At 38.2% G+C, this 22,922-nt stretch overlaps 1 protein-coding gene across 2 annotated transcripts in view; it reads right to left on the bottom strand.

Moving 5' to 3' along the window:
* Nucleotides 1-22,922, bottom strand: part of UNC79 (unc-79 homolog, NALCN channel complex subunit) — a 108,760-nt gene that overhangs the window by 55,456 nt on the left and 30,382 nt on the right. The window contains exons 14-28 of one of the 2 annotated variants that reach the window (XM_059474170.1): nucleotides 21,928-22,158; nucleotides 19,176-19,366; nucleotides 18,213-18,336; nucleotides 16,794-16,934; nucleotides 15,275-15,496; nucleotides 14,415-14,642; nucleotides 12,894-13,035; nucleotides 12,423-12,502; nucleotides 12,195-12,343; nucleotides 10,993-11,150; nucleotides 10,472-10,653; nucleotides 9,003-9,204; nucleotides 7,230-7,409; nucleotides 6,142-6,207; nucleotides 2,050-2,336 (exon numbers count right to left, since the gene is read on the bottom strand). In XM_059474170.1, coding sequence (XP_059330153.1) covers nucleotides 2,050-2,336; nucleotides 6,142-6,207; nucleotides 7,230-7,409; nucleotides 9,003-9,204; nucleotides 10,472-10,653; nucleotides 10,993-11,150; nucleotides 12,195-12,343; nucleotides 12,423-12,502; nucleotides 12,894-13,035; nucleotides 14,415-14,642; nucleotides 15,275-15,496; nucleotides 16,794-16,934; nucleotides 18,213-18,336; nucleotides 19,176-19,366; nucleotides 21,928-22,158 — 2,583 coding nt within the window. The remainder of the gene's footprint in view (nucleotides 1-2,049; nucleotides 2,337-6,141; nucleotides 6,208-7,229; nucleotides 7,410-9,002; nucleotides 9,205-10,471; nucleotides 10,654-10,992; nucleotides 11,151-12,194; nucleotides 12,344-12,422; nucleotides 12,503-12,893; nucleotides 13,036-14,414; nucleotides 14,643-15,274; nucleotides 15,497-16,793; nucleotides 16,935-18,212; nucleotides 18,337-19,175; nucleotides 19,367-21,927; nucleotides 22,159-22,922) is intronic. The other variant, XM_059474171.1, reaches the window with a different exon arrangement.

Raw genomic sequence — 22,922 nt, 5'->3', positions numbered from 1 at the left:
CACGGTGAAAAATTTGATTTTTGGTTTTGGTTTTTTTCTAATCGAAGTCTCCACTCGAATCAAGCTTGGAATCAAAATCAGCGAACCAGCAAGAAAACCTAATCCCAACCTTTGTGGAGCTCACGGGGAAAAGCAAATATTTATGGCTTGGGAAAGAAGAGCAACTGAAATAGATCTCTTAAGAGCTCAGTACTAAATTTTCACTCTGTAAACACATCTTCAGATTACAAATGGCATTTCTCTTGCAGAAAAGGTGATTCCAAACACAAAGCAGCCTTACAGTAAGAAAATAATTCTCCCAAAATACAAATTAAAGTGTATGTCTGCTGCACAGAAAACAACCCTGGACTACTGAAGCTCTCAAACTCCTTTTGATATCAGAGGAACCAGGATTCAGTTATAAAGATTTAAACACTAATGGCGAATTTGGCTCACACAAGACATTTTAAAGGTGGAAGAGAAAGACAGGGGCTGATATTTACAGTTGCAGTAAGGAGCACTTCTGAAAATCAGTCCAATTATTATCACTGAAATTTGGGCTTCCAAACTTGGAAAACACTTGGAAAACAAATGTGGAAGATGCTGCTCTGTGATCTGAACTGCCACTTCCAGACTCTCAATACAAGAGCAACAGGTCTGAATCTGCTTTTACACTCTTTAATTTAAAACTGCACAAATGAAAGATGATTAACACAGAGCTCTGGGACAATGGAACCCAATGCATTTGCAGCTACTCAGTTTGCATTAACACCATCTATTCTGCTTCCTGAAATATGAATCGCTCCAGCTGTGAAAGTTTATCCAACTATCAACATCACATTTAACTTTGAAAAATCACTGATTCTAATGCATTAACCAGAAAATCTTGCTAAGATCTGCAGATCCAGAAGAGACAAGGATAGCTTTTAGCAATGTTTGAAAGTTACAGAGGACATCTGAAAACACAGCCCTCTTCATCCCCTAAGGTAATCCTTTATGAGAGACTGTGATAAGAAAAAGCACTGAAGTGATGATGATGCTCCACTGCAAATAGGAATATTCTGCAAGTGCACAACATTTTTCAGACCACTACCACCTACTACTCTATCAGCGGGAATTGAGCTTTAGAAAAGTCTTGAGAGGTAGAAAATTATGGTCTTCCTTACAAGATGGAGAAAGAAGGCACAAGGCAAGGATGTGCTTGGTCATTTATCACAGCAATATAGGCAAAACTTCATAATGGCAATAGCACTCCCTAGGAAAGGCAGAACAGAAAGTCCTGGTGCACTGTAAGGAAGAAATATGAGCCTCCGGCAAAGTGCAGAATGTTGAAGAGTTCACTGACTGTGAACTCTTCTTCCGTAGGGAAACTCATCTTCCATAGGGAAACAAAACAAGAACAGGTCTTCCTGAAGAACAAAAGAGGAAATATTCATGAGGAAAGTAAGGCATTCAAAGGCTAGTGAAAGAAGGCAGAGGTTAGAAGCAGTCTCTGATTTCTCATACAATGGTAGTATTTGCATGCCTCCATGCACACAAAACTGATCTCTTCGCCAGTAATGCAGCAACTTTAGACTACCAGCGGAAAGAAATTTCTTCACAAGCTGAAAATGTCTTGAAGTTTTAAGTAGGATTGTTGAGATATTGGGACACAAGACAGATGATGGACTTTGGACCTGGTAGCATAAGAGATTTGATAACAGGATACCTTGGCAAAAACAAACAGAACTTTGAGGATTAAAAGAAGATTCAATCAGACTGGTTTACTGGAAAAAAAAATTTCATTAAACTCTGCAAGCAAGAGATGTTGTAATATGCATAAGTTTGTGATTTTAACCTAATCATTGAAGTAAATGTTACTAGTCTTCCTAAAACAGTATATAAGCATTGGTAGTGCACAACAAATTCAGATTCTGATCACCTATCAATCTTGCCTGTCTCTCTTCATCGCCAACATAGGATTATTACCTCATTCAGCCATTATTTCACTACAAAGAAGGCTGTGCTGTAATTATTTCAACAACAGGCAATAATAAATAGCAGCAAAAGCTAGTAAGTGCCTTCACCTACTTGTGCTATTCCAGCAATAAAGGCGTTAAAGCAGGTTGAGACACGCATTTTTTGGGGTGCAATCATGAAGCATCCTTCCTGCTGATCGTAGCCAAGCAGGACGTACAGATGGCGCTTGACCGTGTTGAAAGCTTTGGCACTGCTGATGTCCGACTCTGCACTGCTCTCATCCTTTGCCATGAACTTCATCAGCACTGTGATCAGCTGGTGGACAGTCTGGTGGTCAATCCCAGCATCCTCTGGCAGCAGGTCTTTTATTGTATTATCGTTCTCTGGGGAAGGCTGTCCTATGGGCACAAGAGACATTGGTATCAAACACTGGAGAACACTGTGTAACCTCTGTAAATCCAAACAACAGGGTACAGAACACACCAGAATTTTTTCCCAGAGTTCATCGCCCCATTTCTGCCCAAATACAGCCAGTGAAATTGCAGGAGACAGGCATGCACTTCTGAGGACATTGCTCCTCTGTTGCCTCAGGTCCAACAGCACAGAAACACCTAATGTGTCACTCATCTCCATTCCTCAGCTTTCCCATGCTTAGTGGAGCACTTTATTTCCCATCCCAGTGCATTTCTGCCATATTGAACATTATTACTCTTCCACATCCATCGAATCCTACTGCCACTAAATTCTCATCTGGTATGGTTATCAGTCTTTCCTCAGTAAACATGAACAGACATCAGTCTTTGCCAGTGGAAAATGTACAAAATGGCAAGGGTAGGAAATATGAAAAGATGTACAAAATAATGATTAAATAAAGAATGAAGACTTCCCCTATTAGCACAAACCTGTATTTCTCTTAAATAACTTGTAGTATTAAAAATAACTTGTAAATAAAGAGTGTTGTTTTAATATTCTAATTTACCTATATTCTCAATGTGATATTGGGCTATTCTGCCAAAGGATTCCTTTGCTGGTACAACTGCATCTGTCTTAGGTTCTTCACAAGAAAAAATGCAATGTCTGTACTTTTTAAAAATAGTTTTAAAGTGTGTCGCATTTGTATTTGTGGGTGAACAGAAGTTTGTTTGGCTATTTTGCAAAGCATGGGAGATGGTTATCATTTCTATGACAGGTGAAAATTAAAACTATGCAGGGGGCAGGAATTTTCGGATCCACTTCTATTAAAAATAACTTTCCTTTATTGGTCTTATTTGGGTTGGAAGAAATAACAAACTTTATGTTATACAATATTTTTTATTCCAGACAGTTTTCACTGGAATTTTTAACTTAAAAATCCTCCTTCAAAATGGGAATTCTCTACTCAAGCTTCTTCTGGACTAAGATTTGCAGAAACAAAAAGAAAACAATGAATTCTGAAATAATTAAAATCAGAAATAAAACAAAACCATTTTCAGAAGTACTTCAAAAATGTACACAGAAAGTAATCTTAGCTTCGTGGACATAAACTGAGAAATAATCTTTGATTCTTATATAATATTACACCCAGATTAAAGTTTTCCATGGAATTATATCATAAAGACACAGTTTTTGTAAGGATGATATCTGTCTGTATTATTCAGCTCTATTTATTTTCATCTCTATAACATGTTGTGAGATTTTCAATAAAATAAAGAAGGAGATAAGATGAAATGAATGATCTGATCATTTGGCTCTGAATAAATACTGGTTCTGCAAATAGAATTCAAAGAGTAATTATTCTTAAAAGATTAAACCACTTTATTTTCCATTTGCTGAACAATATAATTTAGAAGATTAGTGATAAAACATTCAATTTCAAAAGTGTTTCATAACTCTAACACAAGCTAACAGACACTTCCCAGGATGTTTCCTGACATTTTACTTTTCCAGAAATATTACTGCACTTTCTGATCCATTAAAGATTTCATTTTGCATACTTCACCCTCAAGGAAAACTATACAGCAGGATACAGTGGACAGAGCTTCACCCTGATTTGTTTCACAGCCTTACTAAGGATCAAATTTATGGAATGTCATTCACTCCATTTTTATTTCTGACGTGGGAACATGCAAAAAACCAGCAATGGAGAACTACTTGTTTAAAACTACAGAAACTGTATCATTCCAGTTCAATCAATTGATCTTCAGAGTCTGGAAAACTTCTTCCGCTGTCTGGAATGAGTCTTAGGTTATATCAGGCCTGAACTAAACATTCATTTCATAAACAGAAGATACACATGATACCACATGAGGTGTTTAAATCCAAAGTAGGAATGCAAATCCAAGACAGCTCTGTCTTTACAGTGGCTAGGGTAACTTTTATCCCTTAAAATTCACGAGCATTTGTATGTGCCTATACTAGGTATACAGATACAGACACCTATCCTCCCCAGACCTCATCAAAACCTTCTCACAAACACACAGCCAGGTAATATACAGCCTCCACACCCTAATTCAATCTAGCCTTATCTCCAAAGATTCATCTCTTTATTCATGTGTGCCTTATATCAGACCCCTTCACCTTCAAATTACTTTAAGATATATCACAATGTAACATAAAGCAGCAAATCAGAATGACATCATGCTTCATCATCCCAACTGTGATTTCTATAAGCGAAACTCTCTCAGTGACTGTCCAGGATACTGCACAGAACACAGGAATATGATCCTGGTGTTTAATCCATACAGAATGCACACTGAATTCAGCTTGCATTTGGACTGTGCAAGGATGCCTGGTTTAGATCTAGAAAGAACAGATGAGCATGAAAACTGGTTCCTTCAAGGGCTATGTATAAAATACATGTTTTTCTACAACAGTTGTACATCCTCCATTTAGGAGTCAGTCAGTTCCTTAGCTGAAACACATATGCTCAGAACTGCCAATGTAGCATTAAAAACTGAAACAAACCTCAAAAAAATTTTTTTACAAACATACAAGCTTTTAGGAAGAAATAATAAATATTGGGCAGGAGAAAAGGGACAGTAATTAGTCTTCTAGTTTCCAAATCATCTGCCATATCCTGAATCACATTATCAGAATTTTCTTGAGCTCAGTAATTACAAGATACATGAAACATTTTATATACACATTTTTAGTGGAAACTTTGTTTTAACCTTAGGTGATGAACTACCTAAGCCTGGAAAGTAAAGTGTAGCAATATCAAAATACATCTAATAAAACCACAATGGGTAACAACGCCTACTGTGGGACTGACAGTTCTTATGCAACAAATTCCTTTAAGCCCAGTATTTAGCAGGTGGTTGGTGCTGTTAAATGAAGAACAATCATCCACTGATATACCTGTTTATTGCATCATGATGTCACTTGTTCCCTCTGTGAGCCTGTGACAACCCACACATATGTTCTGTAAGGAACTTGTTTATTTCCAGCTCTCACTGGGCTAGCACAGCAGGGCTATATCCTGATAACTCAGAAATTCCCCTATTTCATTTCACAGCTTAGTCAGCTCCCACAGTGACAAGGTATCTTCTTTTCAGCTGATCATCAAATAAGTTGATATATTTTGATTAGGAATTTGCATCTGTTGGAAGTATTTCAAGTCTTGAAGACAGAACATGAAAAGATCTGAATCTGACATCTTTTCATTTCCAAATCATCAGCCTACACAGCACTAACTGAGAGCAATAACTGTCAGTAGCCACAATTATTAAGAGATTCCTTGGATCCTGCTGTGCTACCTATTCTACAGAAGCCTGACAGAAGGGTGACATCTTCAGAAAATGTCAGTAAATACAAAATAAGGGACTTGAGATATTTATAAGCATGCAGAGTGTAATATACAGTACTGACAGGCAAAAGCATTCTGTCTGCTGTCTTTAAAATCTGAAGGACCCAAAGATCTGACTCAAAACAACTGACCCATGGGGCCAGTCTAGCAAATATTTACTTGTGGGCAATCAAACACAGGAGGGTGAGGCACTGCTGGCATAGCTGACGGACTCCAAAGTCTGTCTTACAACTAGAGGCAGCTTTCAGTACAGACTGAGAGCAAAGCTTCAATTTACACTTTTTGGAACCGTGCTGAAATGTGATTCATTTAGACAACTTCCATCTTGTGCAAGTTTATCTCATGATTCAGCAAGAAAGTCAGAGTTAGAGCCTTCCTTTTCCTGTTCCATCAAAACACACCTCTTTTGTCACACCCACCTGGTGTTTGTTCTGGTGTTCCTCCAAGTGCTGGTGCAGACTGCTCATGTCTAGTCAAGCTCACAGCTTTAGAAAAAAAACAAGAGCAACTCTGTTTAATAAGGCAGCACTGACATCTTACACTTAGCATACATTCAGTGCTAGCACATTTATGTTCGTTTACTCATGCACTGTTGTCAGGCAGTGAGTGTAACTGCTTGGAACATGTCACTTGTGTGCCCTACAGATTTTGTGCACTATGTTCTACAACTCTAATTTTCTCCATCATTTAATTTTGCTGGTACAAGAGTCAGCACACAGGAGTCCTTGTGCAGCATCAGTAATTGGTCATGAAGGATTACCTAAGAATTCCAAAATATTCAGGGGTACTGTGTTGGAAAGAATATATATTGTAGTGTTGGAAAGAAAATTACCTTTTAAGTTAATTGTTCACTAGCAACCAGATTTGAAAGTTTCATCAGTTCCTATTACATGGGTAAGAGCAATGTGAGAGGTTCAATTTAATCATAAAGAATAATCTGTGTTTGCAACATTCTCTAAATGAGAACAGACAAGCTTCATTTCTGCTAGGAAAGGTATCTGCATGGCACTCCAGACAATCCCATGGTTTTCCAGCAATAAGTCCTCCTGTAGAAGCCATCAGGAAAGACATGATGCATGGACATTGTTTCCTTACCAACAGAATGCCGAATATATTCAAAAATGCATTTGAGCCATTAACAGCTGTTTTTAAGACATCTAGCATATGCTGCATGCACTGATTAATAATTATAATTAATAAATATATTAGTAATAGAAGATTTTTTCAGTAAAATCTGTATCTATTTAAGACAAAACTACTGCATATTAGCCACAAATAAAAATAAAGATCTAGAAAAGACAAACTAGTTTGGGAGCATTTTATTCTGACCTTTTAAACAGACACATCTAGACACAATTTGTCTAAGTTCTTTGTCAAATGCCCTAACTTGTCATTATCAGAAACCAACTGGATAAATATTGACAACTCCACTGTGTACCCATCGACAGGATACGATCCATGGGGAGAAGATAGAGGTGTGTCACACAAACATAAACAGGTACTCAACGAATTTTGGTGGTTAGGGTTTCGGGAAGGGAGAGCGCTCTCTTGGACTCGGCGGGTCCCTTGACGCTGTCCCGCAGGGAGCGCACGCTCTTCTGGCGGTTACGCGCGAAACGAGCCCTCTTGATCTTCCACATTGCCGCATCACTGAGGTTGGCCACGTTTGTCCTGACAGCAGTGATAGCTTTGCAAATGCAATGGACCAAGTTAGGATTCATTCCACACCATGGGGAGGGGTCCTACTGCTGCCAAGTGCCAAATGCAACTGGGCCCCGGGTCCCACTTCAGCCAAGAAAGTTTCAAATGGGCCCACGGGGTCCATCTGCAAGGTACTCATGTGCATGCCCTCATTCTGAAAACCATACAACCCCAAGAGGCATAACTGTGTTAAAAGATTATGCTGGTCAAAAACAGATTCTTGAAGCCAAAAACTGAATTTCAGGCTAAGAGAATATGAGGTGCCCCCTATTTAAAACAGCAGAAATCTCACAAGTATGGATCACATTTGGTGTACTCAAACCTAACCATGGCCTCTAGTTTTGCCTTACTAACCTCCTGTTCTGCCTGCACCTACCATCCTGATTTTGAATTCAAAATTCTGTGAGTGTAGATTATGGAGTTACAGTGGTGTTATCAGCAGTATCACTGCATGTCTTAATGGGATCACCAATACTTTTTCACACTCATATCTACAGTGCACTGGAACCCTTTGAGTTTAATCATCTGAGTGACTGAAGTCAGTGAGCCCATCCTTTGCATCACCCATCTCTTTGAAATGGCAAAGAAAAAGGTTCAAAAGAAATCTGATCATTTTCTTGTGCTTATTTTAAATCACTCAAAAATATTCCTATTTAAAGATATTGCCCTACATTTGCAGCCAGAGGTGTTAGAAACTAGTGGCAAGACACCCTCCTCAGGCCACCCCAGCAGTTCCCAGCATTGGATCAAGCTACTCACATATGGAGAAGAATATACCTTTGCAGTTCCACCCCTGTCCTGTGGAGCAGTCACAGCACCTAGACTTTTTTAGGTACTGGGCTCCATGCAAATGTAGAAGGAAGCATTAGGCTGCTGAGGGAACATGCACTGTTCAAACAGCTGCTCCCATCTCCTCCAGGAAATGGAAATAGATCTGACTCATAGGCCACCACTTGGGTTAGGAAGTTTTCAATTATTCGGCATTCTAAAAATTTATACATGAATTAATTTTTAGTGCCTCTCTAGTGAAAGGAAGATTTGGTTTCTCATTTAGAAATCAAGTACGAACAGGACAAACATTTAAAAACATTTGTCACTGCAAAAATAGTTAACTGAGCACTGGCTCTAGGAGTCCATGTATCTCTTACACTGCGCCACACACATTGGGGCTTTTCAGAGGTCAAACAGCTCCTAGGGCTGACTTTGTACAGACCACCACAGGACAGGACTGGGCATGATCTGGAACTTGAAGAACAGCAACTGTGACAGCATTAGAACTTCTACAATAGAACAAGTGGGTTAGTGTGGGTTGCAGGTGATCATAGAATCAGACCACAATTCAACCAAGGCTGGTAATCGCATCCTAATGAGCAAAACACAACACCCAAAAGTGCAACAGCCTAATCTGTATTCAGGAAGTAAAAAATGCTAACTTCAATTTATTTTATTTTGGCCTCAAAGATTACTTAATTTCGGAGAATTTATATACATGAGACCTGCAACTCTGTCAGACTCTTGCAAGCAGCTAAAATTCCAGAAGCTGGTAAAAAGCAATCAGATTCATTTGAAATATGCTTACTTGTTGGGAAAGGAAATTCTTTGTTGCAGTCCAGATGAAGCTGAGCCTCCAAACTCAGGGTCTCAAAGCGATTCACAAAGAACTCCCAGCTCAAAGCTGGGATGTCTGCTTTTAGAAAATGAAGTAGCAAAAGCTTACTAAGAATTGTGGGCCTGTCCTTGACAACTGTGTCAAACTGGAAATCAAGGCAGAGGCAGAGACCCTATAGAGGGAAACAAAGAAAACAATATATAACTGAGATATGAGATCTCTTAAGGATTTTTTTAAATAAAGGGAGGTCAAAGTTCCTAACTTCTCCTGTCGGTTAATACAGGATCAACGTTTAGTTCCTTTTTTCTACCAAGTCCTTTAAATCAGAACTAATGCTACTGGTATCAGGGAGAGAGTAAGGTAAGTAAAGAGATAAATAAGCATCATATTTTGAATGTAGAATTTTCTAAGATTTTGAGTAATACAAAGGTACAGGCAAAGTTCTATCCTACTGCATTTTTGGTACATAATATCAAAGTGCTTTGCTCACGCTCCCCATCTGAGAAAAATGTTACATTTATGTAACTGAATCAAGCCCTTAATTACAAAAAGAATGAATCACCAAGGTTAAACAGGGGAAGCAAGATTAGACTGTGAAGTGTATCAGAGGCACTTAGCCTGAAAATTCTTCTGTACAATATCTGCACTAGAATTTTGACTGGACTGTCGAGATTTATGTTTGATAAGAAAGCCCACATATTGAATATGAAAGTGCAGTATACTGGTCCCATTGAACCCAAGTTCAGTAATAGTGTCACTGAACTCAATTTCTCTAGAAATTATTTTGAAAAGGTACCAAATGGAATTAAACTAGCAAACATTAACAGCTTTTTGGAGGCAGTAACCCTGAGATCTTTAAAATACATATTCATTCTATTCTCCACAGAACTAGAACTGAATTGTTCTATGAGATTTATTTTTTTTATCTTGCTTTTCTCTCTTAGATTAAATCTCTGCTTAGATTTAATCATGAGAATCATGACTGGCAGGCTCTCTGACACTCATAATATTACATGTCTAAGTGAATCTTGAAAAGATCAAGATCGGGTTTGGTTTTGCTCAAATATATTTTCTCACTGTGAGCTCAGCAGGGTCTCATAAGACTTAGAAATTTATTTTTTTAATTGTAAAATACCAAATTATTTTCAAATAATAAAAAAAAAAGTTGTTTTCTACAACAGCAGTTCAAACATAATAATCCTCTGCAGCCATCAAAATATTTATGGTTCGACTTGATCTTAAGAATTCTTTTTTGCATGATTCCAAGTTGGGGTAGGGCAGTATCATTCCCCTTGGTTATTTTGTGCATATGCCAAGTACCAAGACCAGCAATGCTTGCTAAAGAAGTATTAGCAGGGACTGTGATGTTGTACATGTGAACTCCAGGTGAAAAGGCAGCTTCCCACTGGAATGTATTTTTTCCCCTGTTGCACACTCACCTGTAAAGCTGGCCTCTTTATGGTGTCAAGTAATAGTCCAGCTCTTGTAGCCACTGCTGGGTTAACATCTTCCACAGCAGTCAGGAAACAGCAGAATGCATGAGCCAAAGAGTACTTCAGTAGGTGGTTTTTTGTCACAGAGTGAATGTCCAAAAATCTGCACAACACAGCCACTTTCTCAACTGTAGCAGTGAGACGAGAGGCATATTCATTTAGGCAATGCTTTATGTACTGATTAATACACAGATTAATACATAGAAATATGCACAGCTGAGAAAGTAACAAAGAAAACTAGCTAGAAAGAGCTATAATTTTGATTTTTTATTATCCAAAATGTCTCATCTTCCCCTTTATTTTACTGCACACTGTTTTGCCATAGTTTAGCACCAAACTATCTCCAAAACTCTGCAAAGCAGCAAAAAGTTCATCATCTGCTATATGTCTCCTCAGTTACTGCAGAGAGAGCTCTACTTCTTCAGAGAAGAAACAAAGGGAAAATAAAGTACATTTCTCAGGCCTACCTGCTTCAAATCTCATCTTCCAGTCTTTACTGTTGAAATTGCTGTTTATGATTGTCCAGAAAATGTCAGCTCCATGAGGAAGTGAAAGGGCATGAAGAAGAAGTGGGACTGCCAGGGAAGAAAGCTGAGAAAATTCAGACTTCACAACTCCCCATAAGCTGGCAAGACAAAAAAGAGCAAGCCTGCTTATAAAGACACTCCCTTGATATCCTTTCTTATAAATGTAAAGAACTTTCCATGAAAATCTCTATGAGCCATGCTGGGCATTTATGTGAATACTACAGAGTGGATTGTAGTAAAAACAGAGTAGGAAAAAAGAGCTACTTGCAAATCTTCAACTACAGCATTTTTTATTGAAAATCTAGGTTCAAAATTCCTCACTTTGAAGTATTTCATTTTGAAAGAGTTTGCCTAGTTCAAGACAACTGCCATGGAACACAGTCTGTGCTACAAATTAGGAGTTTCAGCATGACCACATAAGCCACATGAACTATCTTGACACCAAAAATCATGTGCATCCACAAATAACTAAGAAGCTGGATATTCACAATTTGCTGGTATAGATTCAGGACAGATTCTCCAGGCTGCTAAAACCCTCAGTCTTGTGAGATGCTCAGTGAAATTGATACAGAGCAGCTGTTAAGTGCTGACAAACAGTATTTCAGAAGATGATATGCTGATGTTTACTCAGCTAGTTTTCTTCAGAGTCCCTTTCTCCAAAGATAATCTTAAAAGGCACAGATTACAATCCAATTCACTCTAAGTGAACAAACTTCCTGTCCCTCACAAAAAATAAGGTGAAATACTATTGTTGTCTCAGTTTTAATGCTAAGGCCCTATAAACTGTGTGCCTGCCTTCACAACATCCTTTATTTTATTTTGCAGAGTATAGGAAGACTATATATATATGTATACTGATATACACATCAGTCTCAGGTAATGGTGTTATTGAATATGAGAGAGTCTGACTCATTGCAAAAGAGGTGGTTCACAATAGAGTAGCCATGATGGACACTGCAGGGTTACCCTGACTTCATTTACATCTTAATTAGCCTGTTCAATAACTTTCTTAATCTTTCCACAATTCTTCTACCACTCTTGTTAATTTCCCATAGTAAACTTGCAAATTCTTCGACACTAACAAAAATGTATACCTGGAGAACCAATGAAGTGTGAAGACAAAATGTGCAATAATAACCCACCTTGCAATCAACATGTGATCTTGAATATAGGCAAGAAATTGTGGATGGTCTTTTCTTGCTATATACAGGCATTCCCCATGAAGACACAGGATCTTCAGACAATTCAGCATGTTAAAAAGAATGTCTGGTTCTTCAAACCTTGACATTTCCTGTGTAAACAGATGTTTCTCTCTCAACACAATGACATCACCAACAATACAAACTAAACTAACAAGCAATCAATGTTACCTGCAATATCGTGTATATGAGCTTCAAGGTAACTGGAAGCTGCTGATAACAAAACTTCCTTTCTGTGTCATTCTTTATTGCTGTTAAAAATGTAAGTTACAGACAATATTAAAATTCTTTTATCTATGAATTCAAAATGAAACTAAAGGATGTCAAGGTGATGAGAGATAAATTAGTTCTAGGCACATTACCCTGCAGTCAGCAAAGTTTGCATAACATGGAATGTGGCATCTAATGTTTTGGCTACTTTATATGTTCAAAAAGCCTAGACTTCTTTTAACACTTTTGGGAGACAGTCACACTTGCTATCAACTTTTCTACAGCCTATCCAATTAATATGTTGAAAGAATTAAATGCATGATAAAAAAAGTGACTGTGCACTGTTGGACTTAAAAGACTGCTTGTATTGTATATGAGTATAAGCATTTCTTTTAAAGCCTTAGTGCAATAACCTTTTCAGCCTCTACCTACCGGCATTTTCTGTGGTCTCTGTGTGATTTCCTGGGTTTTCTCCATGCTTTGGTGCTGATTTGTCTTCCTCTTCTCCTTCAGTTCCTATAATAAACTCAGGTCTAGTATACAGAAGACTATCCTCGAGGTTATCTGTGGGCTCCTTTAAGAATATAATAAGTTAAATTCATTTCTTGATGTTACCTACATACATGAGGCCATATCCTGCTGACTAAGCTACATTTGGTGTGACAAACTGAGCTCAAATGAGACATTCTTTGTTTAGTTCCTTGTATATTTATGCACTCAAATCACCTGCATATCTAAAATTTTGCATCAGCAAATGTATACTGACAAAAAAGTGTGTTTCTGACATTGATTTAACAGAAACTGTATATCCATATTGGAGCTGAGGTGGATTCAATCTAGGGCCAATACTTCACCAAGTTTGTCATCCTTGCCTGAAAGGAGTAACAGACAGGAGCAGGGTGTTTCCTGCACTACTGTGGAGTTACAGGCTTAGGGGCAGGACCTACCTCAGCCACTTTTACACTGAAAACTGTAAACTCCAGGCTGTGTGGCAAGGAGCACAGGATTAAAGGCCCCCATTGTGATATTTATGTTGTAAATTTCAGGGTGAAGTCTGGAAGTGTCCCAGCACCCAAAAGACTGCACTACTCACTAATTTGCTATTGAGATGAGAATCTGTACTGGAGGGGCATGAGATGATTTTTCTAGCATAAATACTATATTGACTACTATGTGCAAAATATCTACTTATCACATACACATGAAATGAAATTCTGAAAATTTGACGCATAACAAGCCATCACTATTCCCTCCATGGAAGAAAAAAGCTAATAAAAATCTGCTACTAACACACTACAGCAAATGAGCATCAGAATAAATGGAATGATGCTTTCTTCTCAACTACCAGATGGAACAGTTACATGTAATAGATATCCAGCTTAAAATAAATTCATCAGACCACCACCACCACAAGAAATTTTCCAATTCTTCTGCAAAGCTACAGAGAACTTTAATGATAACTAGTGACTAGAGAGTACATATCTGAGTCTGATAAAGTTGGATACTCAACCTGAAGTAAAATCATTTTTCACACAGTGTTCAGGATTTCAAACAGTCAAGTTCCAGCTAAGGCTTGCTCACTTGACGGCTGCTTCACTCAAAATCATTAATCATTTCAAAGTATCCACCCCTTGCTTTTAACAAAAGGTAAGTATTAACACTTTACATTTTATTTGAGACGCAGTAGGATTGGAGTGATGAATGTCCAAAGTGAAATAGCACTTCAGTGTTCATGGGGGAAGAGTTCATGGTGGATGAATATTGCCATCTTCCCTGGGTTCTTTGAATCAGTCCAAACTCAGGAAATTTTACAGTTCAATGGCATTTTGCTTTAACCTCCCAAATCCTTCATGCCAAAAGCCAGTGTAGCTTTGCTTCCTGAGCACAATGGAATGAGAATAGTGAAGGAGTTGCAGCACACCAATAATACAGATTCTTTCCTGTTCTACTTACCACAAGCCTGATTTCTTCCTTTGGAGCAAGCTGCTCCAGCAGCTCAAAACCTAGCTGGTAACATAGAATGCTGGACTGGCACAGACCACATTCAACTGATTTTTCATCTTTCTGACAGGTGTGAGAACCACCCCAGGGTGCCTGAAACACATTGTTTATGATGGATATTATATCTTTTGAGATGCTGTTCTCCAAGCCCAAAGTGACACCATCATCCTGGAGTTCCATCTGAAAGAAAGTGAAAAGAGTAAGGATTTATTATTAATTTAAAAGGCAGAGTATAAACCATGTGCCTCTTCCTACATTTCTGCTAGTTTTATATTACAGTACTGGGAAGAATCTGAGATAAACTGTAACTCAGAATTTTAAATTGCCATTGGCGTTAAGGCCCAAGCTCAAAAAGCTAGAGTAAATGGACAATTTCAAGAATAGAATCTATTAATTTTACCTGGAGACTGTAATCCAAAACAAGTGTCCTTGAATTCACAATGTAGAAACTTAGCTATCCAAAAATTGATAACCTAAGCTTATCAACAAATCTCTGCCACTAGTCTGTAAAAATAAACAAAGCTCCAAGGAGAAGTTCCTTTCACTAGTGTCAGGTTAATATCTAATCTGAATGTGGAGCTATCTAACTTCTTTGAACATTAACCTATAATTTCTATAGAGATAAAGACAGATGACAGCTGTACTGGGATTTAAATGCCTTACACTTCATGCCAGGCCCTTAGCAGAAACAGAATCAATACAGGATCAAAAGAATCAATGCCAGGCCCTAAGGAGAATGAATAAAGGAGAGCCAAAAGTGACTACAGAACTTCAGCGTTCCTTTCACGTGGATGTTTTTCTTCTGCAAGTACCTGCTTCAGGATTAGATCAAACATCAGAATGAAGCAATTAAGATTCATTTCCTCATCTTCACACTCAAAATCAATTGTTTTTCCACTAGGATGTCCAAAATTCTTGAAAGGGCTCTGAAAAGGACTACGTATTGGGCTCCGAAATGGGCTCTGGAAGGGGCTTGGGAAAGGACTCAGCATGTTGTGCTGAACTCTGCGCCCAGGGTCAGAAGCAACGCTCACCTGAAAACATAAAAAAATCAACATGTCCAAATGACTGTTAGACACTTAAGCAATCTCATTCTATAAGAAATGCCAAAAATAGCAAGAACTCTGACAGCCCTGCTACTCCCTTGTGTAGCTTTTTTTGCAAAATATACAGGTGTCCCTTATTAACACCACTGAGCGATAAGATACAGTGGAAGTACAGGAACCATATTCTGCCCAGATGATACATTCTCTCAAGCTAAGTGGCTGACATCCATTATGTTATTCCTCTAAGGAGAATTTCAACATCCAAAGACAAACCGAAAATTGGTGCAGGCAGTAAAACAGCCACCAGGTTACAATGATCTGCTCCATAATCCATGGACACTGACTTTAGCAGGAGCCTAACAAAGGAGCCCACCCCAAGAGAACTTTGTTAACTTAGACTGTACCAAGGATACAGCTAGCTGGAAATGAGCTAGACACAATGGCAGTAAGTTGTGTATGTCTGCACTGATTTATGCCCACACCACAGCTAAAACACCCTGAGAACTTCTAGGCATTTCAGGGAGATACACACTTTGATGACACACCAGGTCAATTTTCACACCAGCTATGGTCTGAAAGACCAGACAGAAAGTTTAATCATTTTTTCTGCTTAGTTTAGAAGTGATCATGGGCTAGGTGTGGCAGTGCTCTCTGCAGAGCTGTATCAGAAGACTGGCAGACTACACATAAGGAGTCATCAACTGCCTAGATGCTCTAGTTCCTTAAATGTAAGGAATCAGATCTTTCAAGCAACCTTGTTCCTGGTGTCCTTGAAGCACTTCATCCAAACTACTGAGAAGTTAAGTCACATCAGACCAAGTATGTGTAGTATCTATGTATTTGTACATATTCTCTTCCAGACCATAAGCCTTTGACAGACAACTTTAGATCACATTCTGCATCTCTTGTGTTTGGTACAAAAAATGCAGGGAATGAGAAATAAATTTTTCTCTCTCACTCTTTCAAAACATACCTGGGCCCACCAAGATCATACCAGAGCACAGAAGGTCATTCTGGATGACCAGTTGTCCATAACAGTTTGTTCCTGATGCAAAGAATCAAACAGCTTGAAAAAGATACTGAGTTCCTACCTGTGTTACCATTACTCTTTTATATGACAGAGCAATATTAACTGAAGTCATGCCAATTTTCTTTGATTTTCAAAATGTATACTGTTTTCAATCAAATGCTGCCATATTGAAAGATGTTTTTTAATTGTTCATGTGGACTCTATCAGGAAGATTGTTATAAGCAAAAAAAAATAAGCAGGATAAATAACAGTTACCCTCCGAGCTGCAAGATTTCCTGCCAGTTCACTGACTCTTGATTTTCTTTGATTTGCTAATTCTTTTACAGAATTAACTCCATCAGAAAACATGCTGATTAGTAACTGAAGAGGAACCACAATGTCTAGTTCAGACAACACCTAAGGAAAGACAATAAATAAGAAAGCATGAGTTTCAAGTTGGATCACAAACACCAGCTACTTTATATGCATTTTTGTAACATGATCCTCAGCTCAGCAAGTTCTCTGCATTTAATTTTGGTATTCAATGAGGTGAGGTGCAAGCTTAGATTTCTGTTATAATCAGGGCAAAATAAAACAGGCACTTTCAAAATATTTGTTGGCATCCACTTGGTGCACCTTGAGAGCAGTTTCATGCACAAACACACAGGGATGTGGAGTAATTCCACAAAAATATTTTTGTAAAGCAGAAATATTACCAATACTTGAATTAATAACTTTTTTTAAATTATTCCTTAAAACTGAATTGTTTATTTTATTCTAAGAATTTGTTCAGAATGGTAGCCTACAGGTATCAACATAGTGACAGAATTGTTAATTGCACATCACTTGGAGAACATTCCCAATCTATTATGCTTCTGTTACTCAGATAAATATAAACTCATTTGCACTTGTCATTAAGTGTTATTAATTCAAGAAAAATCTAAAAAAAATCATGCTTTACTTGAAAACTCTGTAGACCTAAAAACCTAAAATTATATTCAGGTAAATTGGTCTTTGTAGAGGTTTAATTAAAATAACCCTCAGCAGGAAAGAAGCAATAATGAAAAGTACAGGTATTATTTTGAGGTGCTGTGGAAAATTTTGTACCCTTTTTGAATTCATTGCCCTCATCTGACATGATTATCCCTGTAGCTCCCTGTAACATTGGGTGAATGCCAGTTTTGTGGGCAAATATAGCACAAAAAGGCGAGAGCAGCAGAAAACTTGGTGGGTACAGAGCTAGTCTAATCCAGCTCTTCAAATGCAGAAACAACTACAGCTGTTTCTGGAGTCTGGAATTAATTTTAGAATCTACAGACCAATTTCTGTGGAGACCAAAAAGTAATGCTGTAAAAAAGTCAGCCAGCTGAATGGCTCTAAAGACTCAACTGACAACAAAGGTTTTCTTTAAAAAAGGCTAAAGAAATTCCCAGGCTTCCATTTTTAAAGAATCACAAAATCATTTAGGTTACAAAAGACCCCCAAGATTACTGAGTGCAACCTTTGACTGCTTCCCACCTTGTCAGCTAGGTTATTGCTCATGATGGGTTGGCAACACTCAGGGTCTGTCTACCAACCATCCTTATATTGTGGAGCTAAGCAAAGGGCAGAAAGGGTGCATCAACTTCAGAAAAGCAGATTCTTTTTCAAAATTATCAGCTGTTTCAGCATGACTTGTCAAGCAAGGACACTTACATGCAGCCAGAGCAAAGCCTGCTCTTGCACAGAAGATGGATACCCTGTGAATCGACAGCTAATAAACCCAAACATCTCCTCCAAGGAGAAAGGGAGAGGACAGAGCTCAGTGTCAAACATTTTGCTGAAAAATAGAACAAAAATGTAGCATCACTGAGTTAGCATGGCATACACTGTGTGAGATAGAAGAGAAAACTGGTAGGAAGCTAATCTTACTTGCAGCCTCACCCTCCACAGGAGCTGAGCTAGGCTGCTGATACCACCTGTCCTGACTATACAAGGCCATCTCTCAATTTGGTGATGCACCTTAAGAATTCATACCACATATGTCCAATTTCATTTGATAGCAATATCTTTTCCAACATCCAATGCAAAATTTGGAAAACTTCTCATCTCACTAGTCCATTATTCCATGTTTGCACTAAAAAAAGTTTACAGCAATACCTACAAATATTAACTTACAGTCAGTTTCAGAGCCCTGTCATCAGTTTAAAGGCAATGTGAAGTTTTACCATCAAAGTCATAAACCAGACATAAAATTATGATTCCACCACCGATCTTATTCTGGTGTTTCCTTTGCTCAAAGGGGAAGATATGAGCTAAACAAATACAGCTCTACTAATCCCCACCATTTCTCATCAACTGGAAAGGAGGAGAAAGATGGTCCTTCCAACACGCTTCAGGAAGGATCAGCTTTCTAAAAATTTCTAAAAATATGCATTGCTCACATCAAAGAAGAATCCATGTAGTTGGCTCTCGACTCAAAGATATGGGGGGCAATAAAAGAAAACTTTCCCAAACTTAAATCCTTTAAACATAAGATACAAAAACAAATCCAAAGCATTCACTCACTGCTGCCTATTGCACACACAGGTGTTTTAATTAGTTGTCACCATCTTACAATGCTAAAACCCTCAACAACCATACGCAAAACCAGAATGATTCCAACATAAGCCTACATACCTCAGCACTTCCCGAAACTCTTTCAGTTGGTTATCGGGCACTTCTGTCCTTATAGCTTCCAGCCACTCTGGCATGATACACTCCCACACCGACTGGTTTATCACATTGTATGGAATCAAGCAAAGGATTCGGTTCAGCCCTTCTTTTAACTGGGTTACAGCACTACATGATTTGTCCCAGTATCCACCAACCTGTGGGTATTTCAAAAAACCATACTGATGAACTATTGTAAATGCAGGTCCACCAATGAGGGGAGAGAATGATGCATCTGACTCCATCTTATCAGAAGGCTAATTTATTACTTTATTATACTGTATTTTATTAAAGAATACTATACTATACTACAGAATACAGAAAAGATACTTACTGCATGTTAAAAAGATAATAATGAAAACTCATGACTTTTTCCAGAGTCCTGGCACAGCTTGGCCCTGATTAGCCAATGAGTCAAAACAACTCACACTGGAGTCCAATCAAACAATCACCTTGGGTAAACAATCTCCAAACACATTCCACATGAGCACAACACAGGAGAAGCACATGAGATAAGAATTGTTTTCCTTTTCTCTGAGGCCCCTCGCTGGCTTTCAGCTTCCCAGGAGAAAAACCCTGGGTGAAGAAATTTTTTTCAGAGAATGTGAATACCACAAAGAACAACATTTCTAGTCCCTGTAACTTGCTCACTATCACAAATTTGCTCAGTGTGTTGCAGCCAGAAAATTTTTGGAGGTGATCGTTAATAACTTCAAGGCAGAATTCAGAATTCAGCCATGGAGCTGCATTGTTTTTTCCTCTTTAATTTCACTTACAGTCCACAAAAGCCTTGTCCAAGACTTAAATGAAGTTTGCTCACTTTCAGGGCATGATTCAGTGTATTATTATTTATAATTCTCAAAAAGGCACAGATTTATTTGGTCAAACTTGCAACATCAATTTTTTGCTCTGAGAAACTTGTTACAGTACTGGGTCTTTATTCTGAAAATCTTGGTCTGTACAAGGTGTTCTTTCATGGGTGTTAGTTCAGGGTTTTTTGAAAAAAGGTTCCCAGTGATAGAAGCAAAAAAATATGCTTCTAAGTATTTAAGTAATTGGCATACAGAGATTAATTATTCTAACTGACCTCAGCTCACATCTGCTGTTCCTGACTAATGGCTCTAGAGATGCCTGCTGTTTTGGCAGCAATTACTGGTAATCTCAGCCAGCAAACTATTTTTCCTTCATTCATCACAGCTAATTTCATGGCTATTTGTCTTCATGTTCTAGTGAAGTCTTGCAAATCTGGCAAGTTTTTGGTCCAGTCTTAAGTATTGCTGTAGGGGGTAAAAAAACTGAAAAGAAGGGCTGGATCCAAGGAAAAAAAATGCAAGAGATTACAGCATGAGCTTCAGTCCTTCTTTCACCCCTTGATCTCAAAGCCATGGTCTCTTTTGTTCAGTTTCTAACATTTGAAGCATCCACCCACCTCTCAGTGTGCCCCAGCTGACCTACTAGCGTCCCAGCAGCAATGGTTAGTGAGTAAAACATGTCCATGCTGGTCTGCACACGTACAGCAAATCCCATACATTACATCAGGAAAAACCCACAATGTACAGTTCATGTCTGATGATGTAATACATCACATGAAGTCTTTATGGCTCTTCCAAGTCTAGCCACTTAATTTTAGGAAACAAGCCCAACATGTCCTCTGGACATTTTGCATGAGAGTCTCAAAAAAAAAAAGTCTTTCAAAAGCATGATTAAGTGGTGAGTTCTGCTTCATAACTAATGGACAGAAAGAATGACTCTTTTTAGAAGAGGCTGCACCAATGGTTGCACTTAGGCACCCTGGATAACCTTCCAGGTAAACCTCTCTCTCTCCATCAGCACCAAGGCAAACCCCGTCAGACTGGGATCTTAATTGAGTCACTCAAATTAGGTCTCTGAAGTTAGCATCAGTGTTCCCAGAGTTCCCTTCAGTAACAACTGTGTGATTTCAAAAACCTTAATTCACAGCTGCAGAGATGAAGTATGCAAAGAACAAAGAAACATACTAAAGGATAGGCTTATATCTGGGAGTAGGCAAATGATACCTTTTAGCAAATACGTGTTTGGGTACTTCAGCAGCATAATGGAAATGTGACACTATCAAAAACATACAGTATCTTTCAATATCTATAATATTCTTCCAAACTGCCTTCACATCATTGTAAAAAATGCCTACTTTCTAACAAAGTAAAACTAGAAATGCTGTGAAAAGGAAAAATGTGGTGGTGTTCACAGGGAACTTAGGATGAGGGAAGAGACAAGAATGTTCATGTTTCAGAAGGCTTGATTTATTATTTTATTATAAATATTATATTAAAACTAAAAGATTATAAGAAAGGTTTTCATCAGAAGGCTAGCTAAGAATAGAAAAGGAATGATAACAAAGGCTTGTGACTGATTGAGACAGTCTGGACAGCTGGACTGTGACTGGCCATTAATTAGAAACAATCACATGAGACCAATCAGAGATCCACCTGTTGCATTCCACAGCAGCAGATAATAATTTTTTAGATTTTGTTCCTTAGGCCTCTCAGCTTCTCAGGAGAAAAAATCCTAAGGAGAGGACTTTTCATAAAACATGTCTGTGACAGAAAAATTCCCAATTTCCAGTGCTCCCTCTACTACTGAGATTTCATTGTCTTGTCAGAGCTGGGAAAGAAAAGGTGATTTTACTCAAGACCTTAATCTCTGCAGCAAATAAGGGAGCCTTCAGATAAATCATTCCTACCCTGGCAAACTCCATTGGCTTGGGCAGGAGGCACATAACCATGACATCAAACCGGACATCACAAACAGTCTTCAGCCACTTGGTAACAAACTGGGGCTTCAGCTTCTCAACCAGGCTACCAACTTCATCATCCATCATGTAAGCTGTAGAGTGAAACCACTGGAACACCATGCTGACCAGCCTTGCCAAACTCTCTGTGGGTGTATTCTCACTGGGAGTGCAAAGGCTCACCTGGAAGAGAGAAACGCAAACCAACTTTCATTTCTAGAATTAAAGGGGGAAATTTTTGATTTACTAGATTTTGCATATTGTCAGAGTTATGAGGATGCAGATTACATATGAGACAAATGAAATGATCAGTTTTAAGTAGAGGTTGGTACAGGACAATTGACAAAACATTTCCTAACCAGAAAATAACAATAAAATGGGGAAAAAAAACAGGCACTGAGTTTTTTGTTTACTTTCAACACTGAAAAAAATCAGTATAGAGTGCTTTGACAAACTTTTTGGTTTGAACTTCAAAATTACTTTTAATTTCAGAAGGTATTGTAAATCTAGTAAAATATATGCAATACATACACACACACATATAAGATGTACCAGATAAAAAGACAAGTCAAATCAAGAACTTCAAAAATTCTGAAAGAAAATGCCTACCTAATGTAATAAGTGATCATTACTTTGCAAAAAGATTCCAATCTTGAATTTTTGTCTTCATTTTTGTCTTCATTCATGAGTTCTAAGTCCTCAGAAATTCCCACATAATGATTAACATTTGTCACCCCTTCTCCGAACTATCTAAAATGATACCTGGACTGCAAAGCTGTAACAAATCTGAGACCAAGTTTCTACCCCAGGTCACAGCCAGCACACTGCTAAGCCATTAATTACCTGATGTTTGAGCTCTTGGCACCCTCTGGGTACAGGAGACAAAGTTTCAAATCAGGTTGCTGGACTGAATGCAAAGAATGAACGACAGGAGAATTGAGAAGCTC

Source organism: Ammospiza nelsoni, chromosome 6 (assembly GCF_027579445.1).
Source record: "Ammospiza nelsoni isolate bAmmNel1 chromosome 6, bAmmNel1.pri, whole genome shotgun sequence".
Lineage (NCBI taxonomy): Eukaryota > Metazoa > Chordata > Aves > Passeriformes > Passerellidae > Ammospiza > Ammospiza nelsoni.
This window is presented reverse-complemented; position numbering and strand designations above follow the sequence as displayed.